The sequence below is a fragment of the Entelurus aequoreus genome, linkage group LG17, assembly GCF_033978785.1.
Source record: "Entelurus aequoreus isolate RoL-2023_Sb linkage group LG17, RoL_Eaeq_v1.1, whole genome shotgun sequence".
Taxonomy (NCBI): domain Eukaryota; kingdom Metazoa; phylum Chordata; class Actinopteri; order Syngnathiformes; family Syngnathidae; genus Entelurus; species Entelurus aequoreus.
Genome location: NC_084747.1, coordinates 8,517,331 through 8,539,402, shown reverse-complemented (window position 1 = coordinate 8,539,402; position 22,072 = coordinate 8,517,331). Strand labels below are relative to the sequence as shown.

The 22,072-nt window shown below is 39.6% G+C and overlaps 1 protein-coding gene across 1 annotated transcript; it reads left to right on the top strand.

Moving 5' to 3' along the window:
* Nucleotides 1-10,339: 10,339 nt before the first annotated feature.
* Nucleotides 10,340-19,148, top strand: LOC133632270 (zinc finger protein 501-like). Its single transcript, XM_062024614.1, has 2 exons — nucleotides 10,340-10,613; nucleotides 17,310-19,148. Exons 1-2 carry the CDS (start codon nucleotides 10,511-10,513, stop codon nucleotides 18,305-18,307), a joined length of 1,101 nt encoding a protein of 366 aa, XP_061880598.1. The 5' UTR covers nucleotides 10,340-10,510; the 3' UTR covers nucleotides 18,308-19,148.
* The last annotated feature ends 2,924 nt before the right edge of the window (nucleotides 19,149-22,072 follow it).

Here is a 22,072-nt window from a genome sequence, read left to right as displayed (position 1 = left end):
CACATAAGTACACACAAGGGAAAATAACCACTTAGCTGTTTAGTTTGTGGTATGTTGCTCATATGTGGTGACATCCACCCTACCCAGGACCTCCTCACTGCTTCTTTCACAAATATCTGAGGTATTCATACAAACTTGGATTATTTGGAGCATAATCTTATCCACTCATGACCCCATGTCTTCTCTGTATCTGAAACCTTCCTGAACAGTAAGATAGATGATGCTTCAAGTGCTTGGTTACTCCTTCTTCAGTCCAGGAACCTGGGGCCTCATGTGTCAAGTTTGCCCACGCTCAAAAACCTGCACTACACCCTTTTTCACTGCAAAGTTGAGATGTATCAAAACTGACGTTGACACATAAGTGATGCTGGGTAACTGTTTGCATAACAAACTGCCAATTTTTAATCTTTGACTTTGTCATAGTTGTATTTTTAAGTTATCATGCCATGATTTTACCCATCTGGTACGTGTGGAAACAGATTTTCCTCCGTGCGGCCCCTGAGCTAAAATGAGTTTGACACCCCTGCTGTAATCTGACTCATGTGAGCAGGTTACTGTATAAACACATTTTGTTATAAGTTATAAAAACGTGTTCAGTTCTCAGAGACACATCAATGTCAGTGTAGCTGCTGACAGAGGCAACATGTATATTTGATATATAATGTCATAGTTGGTGAGAATAAATAAATACATTGCATAAAGATAAGTTCATATTGTACACATAATGTGATTAAAAAGGTATTTCCTTGGGTGGATTCATGCAAGTTTATGTTAACTTTATTTTTGTTACAAACCCATGTCAATTGAGTGGGGAATATATGTTTTGTTTCCGGTTTGGTCACGTTGTTGGGGGGACAATTAATATGTGAGGGAATTAAGGAAGCAACATGAGACGACAAGTGTTTGATGTGGAAGACGTTGAAGGCCTACTGAAAGCCACTACTACCGACCTCGCAGTCTGATAGTTTATATATCAATGATGAAATCTTAACACATGCCAATACGGCCGGGTTAACTTATAAAGTGCAATTTTAAATTTCCCGGGAAACTTCCGGCTGAAAAGGTTTCGGTATGATGACGTTTGCGCGTGACGTCAAGGGTTGAAGCGGAAGTATTGGGACACATTGTATCCAATACAAACAGCTCTGTTTTCATCGCAAAATTCCACAGTATTCTGGACATCTGTGTCGGTGAATCTTTTGCAATTTGTTCAATTAACAATGGAGACTGCAAAGAAGAAAGTTGTAGGTGGGATCGGTGTATTAGCGGCTGGCTGCAGCAACACAACCAGAAGGACTTTGAGTTGGATAGCAGACGCGCTATCCGATGCTAGCCGCCGACCGCATCGATGATCGGGTGAAGTCCTTCGTCGCGCCGTCGATCGCTGGAATGCAGGTGAGCACGGGTGTTGATGAGCAGATGAGGGCTGGCGTAGGTGGAGCGCTAATGTTTTTAGCAGAGCTCTGTCGAGGTCCCGTAGCTAAGTTAGCTTCAATGGCGTCGTTAGCAACAGCATTGCTAGGCTTCGCCAGGCTGGAAAGCATTAACCGTGTAGTTACAGGTCCAGAGTTTGGTAGTATTGTTGATCTTCTGTCTATCCTTCCAGTCAGTCAATCAATCAATCAATCAATGTTTATTTATACAGCCCTAAATCACAAGTGTCTCAAAGGGCTGCACAAGCCACAACGACATCCTTGGTACAGAGCCCACATACGGACCCCAGTGGGACGTCAATGTGAATGACTATGAGAAACCTTGGAGAGGACCGCATATGTGGGTAACCCCCCCCCCTCCCCCCCCCTCTAGGGGAGACCGAAAGCAATGGATGTCGAGTGGGTCTGACATAATATTGTTAAAGTCCAACACATCAGCGAGAGTCCAGTCCATAGTGGGGCCACCAGGAACCATCCCGAGCGGAGACGGGTCAGCAGCGTAGAGATGTCCCCATCCGATGGACAGGCTAGCGGTCCACCCCGGGTTGGGAGCAGAGTAGAAAAGAAAAGAAAAGAAACGGCAGATCAACTGGTCTAAAAAGGGAGTCTATTTAAAGGCTAGAGTATACTTCCGGTACAGGCAAGGCTTTTTTATCAGCGACCAAAAGTTGCAAACTTTATCGTTGATGTTCTCTACTAAATCCTTTCAGCAAAAATATGGCAACATCGCGAAATGATCAAGTATGACACATAGAATGGATCTGCTATCCCCGTTTAAGTCAGACTAATTATAATTTCTGTTTGCTTATTTTATTACTTTTGACGGCATTATATTTGGCATCGTTGGTAATGTGAAGAAGACGTGGCTGAAATAAATGTCTGTGAGAAAAATGAACGACTTGAGCCTTGATTAAGACCTCGGAGGGAGTAACACTGATAATGTATGGAAGTAGAATTGTCTCACATCAACTTATATATATAACTTATATATATATAGCCGAGCGGGGCTAACAACAAAGCTAAAGGCTAATCCTCTCAGAACGCCGCTTCATTTCATCCTGCTTTCAAATGTCCGCTCCCTGGAGAACAAACTGGACTACCTGAAGCTGGATTTAAATGCAAGACGCGAGATGAGAGACTGCTGCGCCATATTTCTCACAGAAACGTGGCTGACACCATCCGTTCCGGACAAGGCAGTTAGCATCGAGGGGCTAACTATGTTTCGGTCGGACAGGAGCAGAACTCTCACTGGTAAATCCCGAGGCGGCGGTGTTTGTATGTACATCAATAACAACTGGTGCAACAATGGGAAGATAGTCTCATGTCACTGCTCTCCCGATGTAGAAATATTAACTATAAAATGCAGGCCATTTTATTTACATTTACTGCTTTGTAATGAACTGCAATCTACACATCCAGAGGGAGTTGTCATCGTCCCAGGAGACTTTAACCAAGCTAACATGAAAACTGTGTTCCCTCATTTCCATCAATATGTGAATTTTGCAACCAGGGGTGGAAGCATGTTGGACATGGTTCACAGCAATATTAAACACGCGTTTAAAGCTGCACCACGCCCCCACCTCGGCTCCTCAGACCATCTATCTGTGATGCTAATTCCTGCATACAAGCCCCTGCTGATCAGGAAGCAAGCTACAGTGAAGCAGGTGAGGACCTGGCCAGAGGGAGCAATGGAAGCATTACAAGACTGCTTCGAAACCACAGACTGGGACATGTCAAAGGCAGCCGCCACCGATAATCATAACACGTGTGGAGGAGTATGCAGAGTCTGTGTCCGCATACATTCAGAATTGCATGGAGGATGTCAGTGTGATCAAGAACATCCCCACACGGGCCAACGAGAAACCCTGGATGAACAGTGAGGTACGTGCAATGCTGAAGGCTCGGAACAAGGCGTTAAAGTCTGGCGACATGGTACCATTAAAAACAGACAGATTTAACTGGAACCGTGCCATTAAGGTTGCAAAGCGTGCTCACAGTCAGAAAGTGCAGGACTTTTTCGAGAACCCTACAAACACTAGACGAATGTGGCAGGGCATACAGGTCATCACGGACTATATAGCTGGCCCCCGTCCCTGTGACAACAGTATCAGCTTCCTAAATGACCTTAACAACTACTTTGCGAGGTTTGAGGCACTTAACACCACTCCGGCGAGAAAATCCATCCCTCGTCCTGATGAGCAGCCGCTCAACCTGGATACAGGGGATGTCCGGAAAACCCTGAGGAGAGTGAACCCCCGGAAAGCACCGGGACCTGATGACATTCCGGGCAAGGTGCTTAAGGGATGTGCAGACCAGCTGGCGGGGGTTCTCACAGACATCTTCAACATCTCGCTGACCCAGGCTGTGGTACCATCATGTCGCTTTGAGTACCTTGAAGGTAGAAAAGCGCTATACAAGTATAACCCATTTATTTATTTATTTATTATGTTTTAAAAGATGGCCACAATCATTCCGGTGCCTAAAAAACCCACAATCTCCTCCCTCAATGATTATCCCCCCGTGGCACTCACCCTCATCATAATGAAGTGCTTCGAGAGGCTGGTAAAGGAATATATTGTGTCCAGACTTCCCCCCACATTCGACCCATACCAGTTCGCTTATCGCCCTAACCGCTCCACAGAGGACACCATCTCTTCTGCACTCCACCTGAGCTTAGAACATCTGGAAGGAAAGGACACACACATGCGGATGTTGTTTCTGGACTTCAGCTCAGCATTCAACACCATCATCCCGCAGCACTTGGTGAGCAAACTGGCCTCTCTTGGATTCAGTACCCCCCTATACAACTGGCTGTTTGACTTCCTCACAGACAGACCCCAATCTGTGAGAGTGGGCAACAACACCTCCAGTGCTGATCACGTTGATGACCCATGACTGCTGCGCCAGGTCCACTACTAACCACATTGTGAAGTATGCGGACGACACGACAGTAGTGGGCCTCATCCGTGACAACGACATGGACTACAGGGAGGAGGTGAAACATCTGGTTGACTGGTGCAGAACCAACAACCTGGTCCTGAACGTCGACAAGACCAAGGAGATCATCGTTGACTTCAGGAAGCACCAGTCCAGCCACGCTCCACTCTTCATCGACGGCACAGCAGTGGAGATGGTAAGCAGCACCAAGTTCCTGGGGGTGCAGATCACTGACAATATAACCTGGTCCCTACACACCGGAGCTCTTGTAAAAAGAGCTCAGCAGCGCATGCACTTTTTGCGTCGGATGAAAAGAGCACAGCTCCCTCCCCCCATTCTCACCATATTCTACAGAGGCACTATAGAGAGCCTGCTGACCAACAGCATCGCCGTCTGGACTGGAGCCTGCAGTGCCTCAGACTGGAAGTCTCTCCAGAGAGTGGTGAGGACGGCGGAAAAGATTATCAGGATTCCTCTTCCTCCTATCCAGGAGATCGCAAAAAGGACCAGGGCTCAGAAAATCTGCAAAGACTCCTCCCACCCCCACCAAGGACTGTTTTCACTGCTGGACTCTAGAAAGAGGTTCCGCAGCCTCCGAAGCAGAACCTCCAGGTTCTGTAACAGCTTCTTCCCTCAGGCCGTAAGACTCTTGAACGCATCATAACTGTCCCCTCAATTCCCTCCAAAATATAAAGACAATATAACATACATCCATAAACGTGGTTGCATATGAAAAAGTGCAATATATTTATCTGTACAGTAATCTATTTATTTATATCTGCACCTTATTGCTTTTTTATCCTGCACTACCATGAGCTAATGCAACAACATTTTGTTCTTATCTGTACTGTAAAGTTCAAATTTGAATGACATTAAAAAGGAAGTCTAAGTCAAACATCAATATGATATTAATACATATGCATACATTAATAAATATACAAATACAAATGTGATGTATAAATAAATAATTTGTATAAATAAACACGTATTTGTAAATATATTTTTGAGATTTGAAAATGTATACAAATAAAATGTAAAAATGTGACATACAAATAAATCAAGAATTTGTATAAATAAACGTGTATTTTTAAATATATTTTTGAGATTTGAATATAAATATGTTTGATTTTGTATTTGTATTTGTATTGAATTTGCATACGTGGATCACCTTTTTCCTTTTGTGTAGATGAGACATTTCTACCACAAACCAGATGCACAAATACATGTGACCTACACACTCCCCTGAACAACCAGCAGAGGGCACTGCAGCCAGAGCGGTCTGGGTCACAGAGCATTCATTATATGCAAAATTCCCGGAGATTTCTGCCCAAAAATAATACACGTCTTACAGAGAAAATGCACAACGGGCCTGAGCTCGCTAACATTAGTGTTGTATTAGCTAATGCTAATTTATCCAGTTAATCTCAAAGACCGTGCTAGCTGCTTATTTTATTGTGAATAATCACTGAGTGGAGAACTGGGGGTGGGATTAAATAAGTTATCTTCTTCCCACTCCCTTTCAGGCAAAACTGGACAATCATGCATTACATACTATACATTTTTATTTTATAAGGTGCCTTTCTGGGCACTCAAGGACACTGTACAAGATTGAAACAATAAAATCAAATTGGATAAAAACAACAATAATAACAACAACAAAGATAGAGAAGAAAAGATTATTACAATGAATAAGCAGTCAGGAATATGTGTGTTTTGAGTCTTGATTTGAAGAGGGATATTGAGTCCAAGTTTTGAAGGTCTGGTGGCAAAGAGTTCCAAAGATGTGGGGCAGAGCGGCTGAAAGCTCGGGCACCCATGGTGGACAGTTTAAATAAAGGGACAGTGAGATGGATGGATGAAGAGGATCTTAGGGAACGTGAGGGCGTGGCGACATGGATCAGGTCAGAGAGATAAGATGGAGAGAGGTTATGGATGGCTTGGAAAGTGAGTGAATTATTTTAAAGTGGATACGATGTTTGATGGGTAGCCAGTTGAGTTGCTGCAGAACAGGGGTGATGTGCTGGATTGAAGGGGTTCTGGTGATTAACCGGGCTGCAGAGTTCTGGAGAAGCTGAAGTTTGTGAAGTGACTTGTGAGGGAGACCAAACAGGAGGGAGTTGCAGTAGTCCAGGCAAGAGGTGACCAGGCTATGGACTAGTGTGGCAGCAGTATGTGGGGTAAGGGATGGGCGAAGACGATTAATGTTCCGTAGATGAAAATAAGCAGACCGGCTAATGCTGTTTATGTGGGCTTGGAAGGAAAGTGTGCTGTCGAGGATGACACCCAGACTCTTGACTTGGGAGGAGGGGGAGACAGAGGAATTGCAGAGAGTAATGGTCAAGCTGTTGGTTTTGGTGAGAATGTTTTTTGTACCCACAAGTAGGATTTCGGTTTTATTGCTATTAAGTTGAAGGAAATTGGATGAGAACCACTGCTTGAGTTCACTGAGGCAGTCATTTTGATGTATTGAGTTAGCCGACCTAGCTAGGCCGGCTAACACTTTGCGATCGACTCCCTGGCCAATGCTCCGCGGCGGGCGACGAGTTTTGGACCAAATTGATTTTATTGGCGTGTTGTCACTGGTGAAATTTCTGCGGGACCCACGGTGGATGTATCTTCGGTTAGGCTGGTAGGCTATGTCCGGATGGAGGTGAAGCGTCACTGGCTGGGGACGAAACAGCCCAGAACGGAGTCGCAGGAGGTCGGCAGCAGAATATTGGAGGAGAGCTGTCACCGGAGAGTGGACGTGGGTCAAAAGAATCCACATCAGCGGGATCCAAACATTTGATCCGGTCATCCACATTGTGGTGGAAAACGAGAAGTGGCGTCTTTCGCCAAACTCCGATGATCAGCAGGTGAGGAATTTCTCAGATTACCATGACAAGACAATCAGTTGAAATTGCAGTAAAAGTGAGCATGTGCTAGTGCCTATTGAGTCAAAAAAGGAACTTCAAAAGCACTGAAAACAATGTAAGGCAAAAGATAAAGACGATGAGTAGCGGCAGCAGCACGCGCCAGCGTTCACTCAACCGGAACCGACATGCATATGTATAAATATCATATTGATGTATAAAAGGTGATGTGAGACAATTAAATTTCCATAATAATGGGCCATAATTTGCAGGTCAATGATTTGCTGAGTTAAGAAAAATAAAGTATGGGTTTCAACTAAGGCTGTCAATGTTAATGCGTTACCATAAATGAATGATGATTAATCACAGTGTTCATGTGGACCGGCGCAGGAAGGCAGTGCGCATTGCACAGGCAGCGATGACGTCACACTTTCGCTTCAAAACAAACCTTGATGGAACTTCAGATAAAACTGAGGTTATTAGCATTGGCGTTGTTAGGCCTAATTTAGGGGGGCTCAGGAAAGTAAGTATTCATCACTGCTTGTAGTAAAATGTATTAGCTCCACTTTACACCAGGTCTGTGTTTGACAAAAAGTTACATTCCCGCTCTAAAACAATGCTGCTACTTAGTTAGCTAGTTAGCCTGAAATGCATCATGAAGGTCCTGGTTATTTATAAAGTTAAATGTGCACTCTTTTTTACCATTTGCTATCTTTGGGGTTACTTCCTTCTGGAGCATCAGCTGTGTTTCTCACTTTACACATGGAGGAGAACAGGAGCTGAGCTCATTCACATATGACTATTATCAGTAGATAATAATAATAATCACTCCACAACCCCTATTGACCTGTAGGAGTCAGGGCAGAAGAGCACAGAAAGTGAGAGGGGAGAGGCCTCTACTGGAAAGGTGAGTAGAACAATAATGATACATATAAATAAATATTAAAACACTTTTTTTTTTTAAATGGCCTATTGATAAGCCATTTGTTTTATTTTTATTTATGTCTGGGTGGATCATGTTGACTATTGGTCCTCCTAATTGTCAATCATTCTGGTGATGTTACGTAAGGACATATATATATATGTATGTATATATATATATATATATATATATATATATATATATATATATATATATATATATATATATATATATATATATATATATATATATATATATATATATATATATATGTATATATATATATATATATATATATGTATATATATATATATATATATATATATATATATATATATACATATATATATATATATGTATGTATGTATATATATATATATATATATATATATATATATATATATATATATATATATATATATATATATATATATATATATATATATATATACACATATTAAGTCTTTCATATATATATATATATATATATATATATATATAAATATATATATATATATATATATATATATAAGAAAAACCCAAACACCATCTTTGTAGTCATTTTTCTCCTGCGTGGACTTCCGTCTTCCTTTACAATGAGTGAAGCTACACGAAACCTTGTGTCTGCAATTGTAAATAATTTAGTTTTTAAGTTTTGTGTTTCTTGTAGAATCTATATAAAGTAATATACATTAGCATATTGTTAAAATAATGAAAAAAACATCATTAAATATATTTGTTTTATTGTATTGTTACATTAATAGCTGTTGTATTATTATAGGATGGCTTGTTAAACATATAATAGGATTTTCAGAGGGAGGAAAAACCAAGACATTTAATATAAAATGTAAAATGAATAAGCTTCAGCATCTGAGTCACAACAGAGTGATAGACCGATTTGCCACCCTTAAAAACAGACGACATTCTTTGATGCTTCCATCCACCAAGTAATTGTTTCTTGTTGATGCTGTAAACAAAATGCCACTGTGCAAACCCATGTTTGTTGTTGTACTGAACACAGATTGAAAATAAACCGACTGAAATAATAATAATAACAATGAATAATTTCCAAGTCTTTGATAGCTGTTTGTGAAGTTTTGTGCTCGTGCGCTACGTTCGCTCGCATCCTGTGCATCTCCTGGGGGCCAAGCCCCCCCTGTCCCCCTGTGATTGTAAATAATGTAAATAATTCAATGTGATTAACTTATGTGATGACTGTATTATGATGATAGTATATATGATAGTATATATCTGTATCATGAATCAAGTCATGAAGTGGACCCCGACTTAAAAAAGTTGAAAAACTTATTCGGGTGTTACCATTTAGTGGTCAATTGTACGGAATATGTACTTCACTGTGCAACCTACTAATAAAAGTCTCAATCAATCAATCAATCAATCAGTCCTTAAAAGCTAGTGACGCCCCTGGTTATTAGTCAGTAATGCAGTGACAAACTTTCTTATCATCGGCACACATCAAGTTTAAAATAGAATCAAAGAATCAGGACGCACTTTGTCCTGTAAGTTTATTAAGTAAGTGGCCAACAGAGCCCATTATTTTGTTTTCATGTTCCCGGGTGTGTGTAAAAGAAAAAGGTCAATGGTGACGTCACACGGCAGTTTTGACACAGCAGTTTGGCTACAGTCGCCAACACGCACCGAGCAGGCATCTTGTCAGTGCAGCAGATAACTAAAGTCAGTGTTCAAAAGTGAAAATAGAAGTGTTCTGCTGTCTATGCTTGCAATAAGAGCAATATTTATGTGAGCGTGTTTGTTTCCTCACTGAGTGCAGTTGGTCCGAGGTCGACTACAAGTCGTCGTTCAATGAGGATATTACTGATAAAAGTCAAGAGGAAAAAACGTCAAAAGGGTGAAATGCTATAATGTTGAAAATGTATACTGGGGTAGTGTGAGTTTCACACTTTCACAACACTTACTTTGTCAAACAACTTGCCGTTTGCTTCAACCCACTAAAAGACAGAATACAACATTGTCGACTTTTGTTTCATTTCTATCTTCAAAGTATTTTGATATCAAAACATGTTTTCGCGATAAGGAGCACTTCAATTATGAGCCAGAAATGTAAGAAAAGATGAAATGGGCCGCTAGTTATTCAAAAGGTATTTTATTTTTTAAAGTGCAGTTGTCGATCGGAAGTTGCACACTTCTGGCGCATGCGCAAACACATGGAACAGTGGAAAGTGGAAAGTCCAAGATGGCGGACTAAGCGGCGTGGCTTGATCTTATAGATTCAAAAATAGCATCAAATACCTCAACTATTCACATTTTCTTAAGCCCACCAAACGGACTTTGAGTGTGGAGCGACGGCGTGTTATCTGAAGTGAAGATTGAAGACGTGATAGAAGATGGACGACTACTGCTATGCTAAGATGGCGACGTCCGCTAAAAGAGAACATGAAAGAGAATCAGCGCCACCAACGGAGAACAATCTGAAAAGCGAAGATGAAGGTGAGTGTGTTGCGTTCCCTCATTTGAAAGCTATTTGAATTCCAAGCCCTAAAAATAGAGATTAGCCGACTTTGTTGAACAATATAAACAAAGAACCTGTTGGCATTTTTCCTCTATCAAAAATGGCGGAAATGTTTGTCAGAAGTTACCGCAGTAGTATCCTGCCTGCCTTAATTTAAATAAAAAGTGATATTAATCGAGATTGGATGGTATATAGTTTGTATTTTTTGTTTAGCACTTAGCAATAGTGCTAATTGCTTGATCTGCTTATCACTCAGCTTCTAAAACTTGTAGCTCATCCTCCTTATATTCAAGCTCAAAAATATAAGGTTCTGGATCATAATTTGTCCCAAATTCTTCTTTGATGGCACTCATGAAGTCTGCCTTTATTGGTAACAGTTGGTGGTGGTGTTGAAGGAAATAGCGAACGTTATGATTCGTCTGTGTAAATAATGCGCCGCCGTTTGTTTAAAATGATAACAAATGATGAAAATACGTAAATATTACATGTCATTATTAATGTGCCTGTTATTACAGTACATATATACTTACAGCGTGTATATACAAAGTTGCTGGAAGCTTTTGGATATTTCTTAGTTTTTTATAGGTGAAATAGAGTGCATCCCCATTACCTGCATTGTTAGCTGACTTTTGCTAGCGTTTATTTACGAGTTAGAATGAGTGATGGGCAGTAGTGCACAACAAGTAGTGACACTATGTAGCTTAACTACAGTTCCCAGCAGCGTGGCGTGAACTTAGCTATTTTTCCACCCATGTAGTGACGTAGCGTCCATCAAACGCTACAAAGAGAGAAAATAAACTGCTAATCAAGGGCTGGGAAAAAACAGTTGTTCTTTTAGATTATATTTAAAATAGAGTTTTGGTGGTACTGATTTTACGTTTTCAAATTAATAAATAATTGTGTTATTTATCGTGATTCCAAAATCACCCAAAATAATTGTGATTATTATGTTTTGCCATAATTGTCCAGCCCTAGACGAGGTATTGGAAAGGACTTCATGATAAACTATGTATCACGGTACTTGAGTCACGATACAATAGTCTATTGTAATGTTGTGACATGGAGTTTTACTGACATTTTGACAAAGTCACTGAAAAATGTAAAAACAAAACAGCTTAAAATAAATGTTGTACACTAGATGCCAGTTATAATTTATTGCACAAATTGTGTGGAAAACAAAGTAAATAAAATGATCATTGCAATTGTACAGAAAGTGGATCCAATTTCTTGCATTTAATATAAAAAAAACATCCTTTACTTCTTATCTACAGACTTCTTTGAGATAGATATTATCTTTTAGTATCCTAATGTCCATCGCAGCAGATGTTTTCTACTTTCTGTGATTCTAGCTGAACTTTTCTGAGTCTATGACAAGTCATGTAAACATTGATCCATCATTCTGGTAAGGCACTAAATGAATGGCCATGAAACACTACACACTAGGGTTGTCCCCATACCAATAATTTACTACCGGTACTAAGTGTATAGATACTTTATAGATACTACGAAAATTCAGAATCAGAATCATTTTATTGCCATTGTTTGAGAACGGGTTCACAAACTAGGAATTTTTCTTGGTGCAATGGTGCAACATAAAACACATATAACACAGATTTGGTAATAACAAGAGCTGTAACTGAGCTATCAGATCTTGTTATAGACTTAGAAAGAATTCAAAGGAGCTACTGTTAGGACTTATTGTTCATGTGCCTGATGGCCACGGGGAAAAAACTGTTCAGGTGGCGGTGAAATTGTCAATGTTGGCTTTATTTTAAACAGAAAATCTTCCACTGTAGCGGTTGCTTTAAGGACATAATTCACCACAACTGTTTACTTGACTTTGTCATCATGATTCACTGTCATTGTTCGATTGTGCACATAACAATGTTGTTCTTGTTTAGCATTCATATATGCGGTTAAGAGTTAAGAGTTAGTAATTCGTAGCGGCCCCTTTAAGCGACCGTCAGGAGATTTGCAGGAGTCACTCATTCTCGTCTTTGATCAAATAAACCGCAAACACGTTTTTGTGTGTCAAAAGATACTTCAAGTTGTCTTGCTTTCGCCTTACAAACGCAACAACACTACATTAAACACTCAGTCAAATAACAATTTTACAAGGTTAAAATATAAATTAAAACGCATTAAACTTCTCTGGTTGCACTCAAAAAACAATTTACAATTTTCCATATTACATATAGTCTGCTATAGTCAAGTATTAGATTAGAACATAAAGTTTTACTGACATTATATTAAATTATTCATGATTTATGGTTGCCACAGGATGTCGGTGTGGCTTGTGCAGCCCTTTGAGACACTCGTGATTTAGGACTATTTAGGTAAACATTGATTGATTGATTGATTGATTGACTCCTGGTCTGTGCTTTAAGAAAAATACAATTATTGATTAAGTACTAAAAACCAAACAAAGGATAAATGTACACAGATAAGCCATGTAGCAGGTAAAACACATTTATTAAAGACAAAACACAAATGGTAGGAATTTGTTCCAAAATGTAGTCATTTCACTTGCATTAGTTGACTGCTAATTGGGCAGTTTTAACTGTGCTAATATTTGGCATCAAGTTCTACGTATCTGCATGTGCACAGCAGGGGAGCTGGTTAACTTATGAGAGTAGTATGTGTGTTTGTGAGAATGTCAACGTGTTGTCTGAGTGACGTCAGTGAGTGAGCGGGCGAGTAAAGAGAGAGCAGCAGGACAGGTGTAACAACTACATTATACCTGTCACTATTTAAACTCCTTGTGCAGATCTGAATGCTTATTATTTAAATGTTGACCTAAGTCTGAAGCAAAGGTGGTAATACTAATCACCACATTTGGCGAGGCGTGTTTTAAAGCAGCTGTTGTAAGAGTAGCGTATGTGTGTGTGCACCTTTAAGAGTGGTAGTATGTGGGGTGAGTGGGCGAGTAAGGAGAGGTAGTGGTAGCATGTGCAGGAGTGTTAATAGCATGGTGGATGTCTGGTTGTGCCCTGTGGAAATAATAAATAAAATGACCAGTAGGGCTGCAACTAACAACTAATTTGATAATCGATTAATGTGTCGATTATTACTCCGATTAATCGATTAATAATCGGATAAAAGAGACAAACTACATTTCTATCCTTTCCAGTATTTTATTGGGGGAAAAAACAGCATAATGGCACCATGTTCTTTCAACTTGCCAAATAAAACAAAGCAAATGTGGGGGTTACCCACATATGCGGTCCTCTCCAAGGTTTCTCATAGTCATTCACATTGACGTCCCACTGGGGTGAGTTTTCCTTGCCCGTATGTGGGCTCTGTACCGAGGATGTCGTTGTGGCTTGTACAGCCCTTTGAGACACTTGTGATTTAGGGCTATATAAATAAACATTGATTGATTGATTGATTGAAATGTTCCAAAAATGTTTATTTTTATTTTTATAAAGTGCACCATTGTCATGCACGATAGCAACCATTTTGCTTGGGGGAATTTCAAAGCTGGCTACTACCTTTTCTAACCATTCTGCAATGTTGGATGCTGAATGTCTTTCCTCTAGTGGCATGGTGGTAAGGCAGATTGACTTCATGTTCCATTGCTCTCCAATGTAATGGCATGTATTGCCAAGATGGCTACACTTGTCCACACATCAGTAGTGGGAGCAATTTTGCTCTGGGTGGCTTTTATGTCAGTCTACACTGCTTGGAACGTCTGCTGGTACTTCCTCTCCGTCACTCTGGTCACATGGGTCCTCGAGGGAAGAGTGTGACCAGGGTTGAGGACGTGAATCATTTGTCTAAAACCTTCATCCTCCACCATTGATAGTGGCCTCATGTCAGTTAGCAACATATTCAGGATAGCATCAGTCAATGCAGCCGCTTGCTGTGGTGTGCACACCATCCTTTGTACCAAGTCGCTAATGCTGGCTTGTTTCTTTCTGAAATGAGAGAAACCATATAATGAACGTACTTAGTAGCATCATTTACATGTAACTTAATACATACCTAGTTGATTTAATTAATCATTTATAAATGGTTGATTTATATAGGCTAGTAAGGTAAAGTGTTGTACCTGACAAGTTTCAGCTACCTTGCTTCTGCAGCCTTCATCAGAGGTGTCACGTGGTGTTAGCGTGACGTCATCTGTGACATGTTCTATGAATTGTTCTATCTCACCTGAAGTGGTGGAAGGGCGGTGTCCCCTGGTGTGCGCCGGGGGTAGGGCGGAAGAAAGGTAGCCGAAACTTGTCAGGTACAAAACTTTACCTTACTAGCCTATATAAATCAACCATTTATAAATACACATCAGTAGGCTACATGAACCTCTTCAACATAGACATGTAACTCATCAGATCAGAACTGGATCAGATTTTGTACACGTTTCTGTCAGGTTCAAACACTGATGACATCTATTAAACAAGACAAGAGGCAAAGAATTAAACAGACAGAATTCAATTTGAACTCAATGTTGAGGAGAGTTGTCTGTACACTGTACCCTTGTACAGTATCTCAGCACGCTCTGCCAAAAGATTGCACACCTCTTTCTTTTATTTTGGACCCTCCCCGACCACATGGCCACCGCTGTTTCCAAGGACAAAGGTTCGTAAAATAGTTCAAAAAGAGGTCCATAAAATAGTTCAAAAAGAGTTTCATAAAATAGTTCAAAAAGAGTTCCATAAAATAGTTCAAAAAGAGTTTGTAAAATACTTCAAAAAGAGGTCGTCTGGAAAGTGGGCAGATCCTGCCATCTCTCCTTTTTTTCTGTTGATTACCATACATGAGAGAAAACAGAAAACCCTTCATGTGGCTTTCCCGCTTACACAGTGGAGTTTTACGAGCCTTCTTCTTGGTAGTTTTCAAAGACAGCTTTTGTCTTCTCACCGGGCCCTCAAATGTAACACAAAGTTCACTGATGATGTGTCCAGGTTGCACCGTGAGGTGTATTATGAAACCGATCGAGTATGGCATCGCCATTGACTTCCAGGAAGAGGCTGGATGACAACCCCGAAAGAGTGGTGACAACTGGAGAGACAGTTGACAGCTCGCAAAGACGGCAACCGGGGCAGGGTTGATCACCCTCGGCTGGGTCGCCCGGGAGAGGGTGTTTGATTAAGACCCGAAACACCCTATGACCCCGGGAGAATCACTGATGATGTGTCCAGGTTGCACCGTGAGGTGTATTATGAAACCGAACTGATAATTTAGAAACAATTATTCTAACAGTTTCTGTTGTGAATAATAAAGGATTCATTTTAGGCTGCCTCTGAATAATAGCATGAAATATTCCAGCACCTTCATAACGTTTAGTTACACTCAAGCGTCACTCAAATCTAAATATATTTATATAGCTTTATTGGGCCCGCTACATTGATCCATTATGAAACAACCTGAAATATTTCTGTCCGTTACGTTTATTTCGTAATTGGTAACCGTGCGTTTTCTCTCTCAAAACCGAGTCAAATCTGCCGTAGACACATTATCAGCCCCGTGTTGCAACAAAGGGGTAACGTTAACCTTACTCACAAAAAAGAGCTGGCGTGCTGAACTCATGAATGCCTGTTGCCACTCAAAACAACAAAGAAAATGAAAAGTCGTCGTACTCTCCTAAAAGTTCCTAACACTCTGAAAGTTAATACACGACAGTTGCTGCTGCGCTTCCTTCAAAAAAATATCCTCATTAACAAAAGATTAAAAACACACGACGACGGACACAAGGGATCAATGTACCCGGACTATGGACTTAAAAAGTTACGTAGCGTGAGTTCCCTTCATCCATGGCTCCAACATGTTTCCTCTTCAGGTGGCAATGTTGTACTTCCTTGCCAGGCGAGGTCCACGCTGCACATTTTGCAGGAAACGGTCTTCTTTGAAGTCTTTAAAGTAAAGTGTTCCCACACTTTTGACGACTTGAATATTGAGGAGAGTTGTTTGTACACTGTACCCTTCTACATCGAAGCAATAACCTCAAGATGTTTCTCCGCTGAACTATCGGTACAGTTGTCCTCCGCCATTTTTCAAATGTTTCCAGGCACAAAGACTATAAAAATGGGAGCCATTACCTCCCTGCTTGGCACTCAGCATCAAGGGTTGGAATTGGGGGTTAAAATCACCAAAAACGATTCCCGGGCACGGCCACCGCTGCTGCTCACTGCTCCCCTCACCTCCTAGGGGGGGATCAAGGGTGATGGGTCAAATGCAGAGAATAATTTCGCCACACCTAGTGTGTGTGTGACAATCATTGGTACTTCAACTTTAAAGGAGACGGCGTGGTCACGTGAGCTGCACATGACACATCATTGGCTGGCTTACTGCCACCTCATGAGACGTAGCAGCAGCGCATGCGCATAGCATAGATCCAACAAATCCATGACTAAATTAATCGCCAACTATTCTTATAATCAAATTTAATCGATTAGTTGTTGCAGCCCTAGTGAGCAAGTTGTAACTAATCGACGGCCTCGTCCTTCCGACGACCCAGTGTTACCCCCGACACAACATGGGCCCTGGAGGTAGTCACAGCCTCACAGCGGCATTCAGATGAAAGAACGGTACCGGTACTTTTCAAAGGTGGTATAGTACCGATTTCAATTGATTAGTACCACGATACTTTATTAGTAGCAGTATACTGTACAACCCTACTACACACACATACAGTACATAGAAGAAAGTGTGTTTTTATTGTTTGTGTCTTGCAGACGTCCAGCAGCTGATCGGTAATCCAGAAGAAGTTTCCCCTCAGTTAGGGGGGAGCTCCACTTTGAAGCAGGAGACTCCACAACCACCCTGCATTAAAAAGGAAGAGGAGGAACTCTGCATCACTCAGGAGGGAGAGTGTCTTCTAGGACGAGAGGAAGCTGATTACACCAAGTTTCCACTGAGTATTCTCTCTGTGAAGACTGAAGATGATGAAGAGAAACCACAAGTAGACAACCTCTTAGCTCCACTATCAGATCGTGAGGCTGAAGACGAGGTTGAAGAACCTTTGAGCAGAGATAAAGACTGTGAAGGTGATATGAGGACTCACACTGACAACAAACACTCTGAATGCTCTACAAAGAAAATAGGTAAAATATGTTTGAGTTGTTCAATTTGTGCTGAAAGTTTTATTTTAAAGGGCCAATTAAATCAACACATGAAGACACACACAGGGGAAAAACCATTTAATTGTTCAGTTTGTGGCAAAAGCTTTTCTAAAAATATCCACTTGACTAAACACATGAGAACACACACAGGAGAAAAAACATTTAAATGTTCAGTTTGTGGCAAAATATTTGATCGAAATAGCCATTTGACTCAACACTTGAGAACACACACAGGTGAAAAACCATTTAATTGTTCAGTTTGTGACACAAGCTTTTCTCAAAGTGGCTCTTTGACTCAACACATGAGAACACACACAGGTGAAAAACCATTTAATTGTTCAGTTTGTGACACAAGCTTTTCTCAAAGTGGCTCTTTGACTAAACACATGAGAACACACACAGGTGAAAAACCATTTAACTGTTCAATTTGTGGTGAAAACTTTTCTATTAAGAACATTTTGACCGAACACATGAGAACACACACAGGTAAAAAACCATTTAGTTGTTCAGTGTGCTGTAAAAGGTTCCCACATAATGCAGACGCAGTAAAACACACAAAAACCCACAAAAACCCACAAGAGAAAATAAGTATTTCTAAAATAGCTGTTTAGTTTGTGGTATGTTGCTAATATGTGGTGACATCCACCCTACCCAGGACCTCCTCACTGCTTCTTTCACAAATATCTGAGGTATTCGTACAAACTTGGATTATTTGGAGCATAATCTTATCTACTCATGACCCCATGTCTTCTCTGTATCTGAAACCTTCCTGAACAGTAAGATAGATGATGCTTCAAGTGCTTGGTTACTCCTTCTTCAGTCCAGGGACCTGGGGCCTCATGTGTCAAGTTTGTGCACGCTCAAAAACCTGCACTACACCCTTTTTCACTGCAAAGTTGAGATGTATCAAAACTGACATAATTAAAATGCAGCATGAGACACTGCACACTGATATAGTTCTGTGAAAATGATTGTCTTCTGTGCAAATGTAAAGAAAGTGAACAGTGTGTGATTTACTGCAATACTGTCAGTCTTTTAACTTTTTATTTGTGCTTTGTTGAAATTGTTCACACATTGCACAACTTTTATTTTTCTATCAATACACGTTATGTCTAGAAGACAGGAAGTAACTCAACACTCTTGAATAGTTTCTACCTCAGTGTGTATGGTTTGTTGAGTTAGCACAGGATTAATATGTGGAAATGACAAATGAGGTAGTTGATACATAGAATAGTTTTTATTCATGCTTTATTTTGTTTTTTGTTCAATCCTAGATGGGTTGTGACTTAAAGTTTAATAGAAACACTGAGATTAAGTCTAAGTACATTGTGTTTTTTAAGGTGTTTTTGAAAATGCGCCATTTTTTTCTCTCTAATATGTGTAACTAACTTGAAGTATTTTGATTATGATTATTTGTGATATGTACATTTTCAGGATGTGCTTGTTCTATTTTTGGCCAAAGTAAAATAAATAAAAATAATCTGAAGTTGTCGTATTTTTAAGTTATCATGCCATGATTTTACCCGTCCCGCCCACGTGGAAATAGATTTTCCTCCATGTGGCCCCTGAGCTAAAATGAGTTTGACACCCCTGCTGTAATGTGACTCATGTGAGCAGGTTACTGTATAAACACATTTTGTTATAAGTTATAAAAATGTGTTCAGTTCTCAGAGACACATCAATGTCAGGCTGACAATCGCTCTTCCGCTTTATCCAAACACGAGAACAAAGCAGCTCCTACTGACTTGTGATTGGTCAGACCGTGCCCATCTTAATCACATGGCTCATTTCAATATAATAAATTGCAATGTAACGCAATTGAATATCTTATATGCTCAGACAGTAATGTGTTTATATACGTTTGGATTGTGTTATGATGTTTGTAATAGGGAAATACGTTAATGTGTCTTGTTTTCATGTTTGCATTTAAGATAGCTGACATTTAGCATGATAGCTGTTAACTGGCGATTAGTGATGTTAAGTGCCTAAGATGGTAGTTATTGATTAGCAGTGTGATGAGGGCTTTCTGCTGGTGAGTGATTAGCACTACAGTTAGAGCCACCTATCGCTAGGTAGAAATGAGCAGTTTCACCAACATTTTTATGTGAAACCATATTACTAACTGTCTGGTGTTCTACAGGATTCATGGAAGTTTATTGTCATAGCAGCACACGATACACATGAGATGGCACACAATTTAGTAGCACGTGAACAATAGGATTGGTCCTGGTGGAGATCTACACTCTTAGTGCTTTTCTTCTTTATTCAGAGTAATCATTTGACTTTATAAAGGTTTTTAACTAAAACAACTATGTAAGTTGAAAATATTTCTGTTTCTTGTAGTATTTAAAATGTAGGATTTTTTTTTTGATGTCTGCCCTTTTTCTGGTTTGAACAACAGCCATGGAAAAAGTCTGTGCACGTGCTTGTATATATATATTTTTTATTTTAAACAGTAGTTGTCCATTATTTGATGTTAGATACTTTTGCTAACAATTGTTTTAAAATAAGAATAAAATGCCTTTGTTTTGAAAAACAACTGCTGTGGAGTAGGAAACGGAAGTTGCTGGCTTTTAGCGCATGCGCAAATCTACTTGAAGCCAAGCAAAAAGACGAAGACCGCAGGCTATGGTTGTTCGGAGATACTTCGAATTCACGATCTTAAAGTCATATGATTCACAGCAAATATAGCAACAAATATCTCAATTGGTATTTTCCAAAGCCACGAAACGTGCATTGAGTTTGTAGCGATATCTGAAGTGAAGATTGAAGACGTGATAGAAGATGGACGACTACTGCTATGCTAAGATGGCGACGTCCGCTAAAAGAGAACATGAAAGAGAATCAGCGCCACCAACTTCCAGCAAATCACCAACGGAGATAAAGACGAAAGATGAAGGTGAGTGACTTGAAGTTTTGTTATTTGAAAACTATTTCAAGCCCTTAAAATCGAAATTAGCCGGCTTTGTTGAAGAATGTAAAGAAAGAGCCGCCATGATTGTTAGCTTGAAGAAGGCAGTGGAGTTCACATCAGAGGAGATGAAAGAATGCAAAAGTCAAATGAAGAAAGTGGAAGAGCAAAACAAGCGCTTGTGTAAAGAAAATAATGATGTGAAAGAAGAGATGTTGGGGAAGAGTAAGAGATGTGAAGAGAAGACTGGACCACATGTCTACATCAACGTGCAGAGGATTGGAGGTAATAAAGAACAAGAAAATAACAAATGTATGCTTTGTTCAAACACTAATGGTCAAATAAGATAGCTGGTAGTGTTTTTGTTATACTGTAAAGTTCAAATTGGAATGACAATGAAAATAAGTCTAAGTTACAAACATCTGAGCCTCTTTAAATATTTGTATTTATTTGTAGTTCTTATCTTCTTGTTTTTTCTAAAACAGTTGTATTGAATTCCTTTGGTGGTGGTATGGTATGATATGTTTTAATAACAGATAGTTTATGTTAAAAATGTGCCTGAAATTAAACAAAGCCCCAAATTCGAAAAGACAACTTTCACCAGGGTGTGACACGAATATTCAAGAAAAGGAATTCAGAAAAATGTAAACAGAAAACCTGAATTAGATTAGATTTTCATATTGCTATAGTCATTTTCATTTATTGTTAGTATGATTGTTATTTTACGTCTTATTTATTTGTCACTAATGTATATCTGGTTGTTCTTTTAGATTATATTTAAAATTGAGTTTTGGTGATACTGTTTTTACGTTATCAAATTAATAAATAATTTAGTTATTTATCGTGATTCCAAAATCCCTCAAAATAATCATTATTATTATGTTTTGCCATAATTGTCCAGCCCTAGACGAGGTATTGGAAAGGACTTCATGATAAACTATGTATCACGGTACTTGAGTCACGATACAATAGTCTATTGTAATATTGTGACATGGAGTTTTACTGACATTTTTACAAAGTCACTGAAAAATTGAAAAAACTACTTAAAATTAATGTTGTATAAATGTGTACTTGATGACAGTTATTATCTATTGGACAAATTGTGTCAAAAACAAAGTAAATAAAATGATCATTGCAGTTGTACAGAAAGTGGATCACATTTCTTGCATTTAATATCTAAAAAAGTTCTCTACTTCTTAACTACAGACTTCTTTCAGAGAGAAATTATCTTCTTTAGTTTTGCGATGTATTTCAATATTGTTTCCAAAATCCCTCAAAATAATTGTGATTATTATGTTTTGCCATAATTGTCCAGCCCTAGACGAGGTATTGGAAAGGACTTCATGATGTATCACGGTACTTGAGTCACGATACAATAGTCTATTGTAATATTGTGACCAGTGTTGGGACTAACGCGTTACAAAGTAACACGTTACTGTAACGGCGTTAGTTGCAGCGGTAACTA

What these genes read in the sequence shown, in the direction of transcription:
- LOC133632270 (XM_062024614.1), top strand. Translation starts at nt 10,511, where the DNA reads ATGGACGACTACTGCTATGCTAAGATGGCGACGTCCGCTAAAAGAGAA. An exon ending in TCTGAAAAGCGAAGATGAAG is followed by an intron (nt 10,614 to 17,309) that starts GTGAGTGTGTTG and finishes TGTGTCTTGCAG; the next exon opens with ACGTCCAGCAGCTGATCGGT.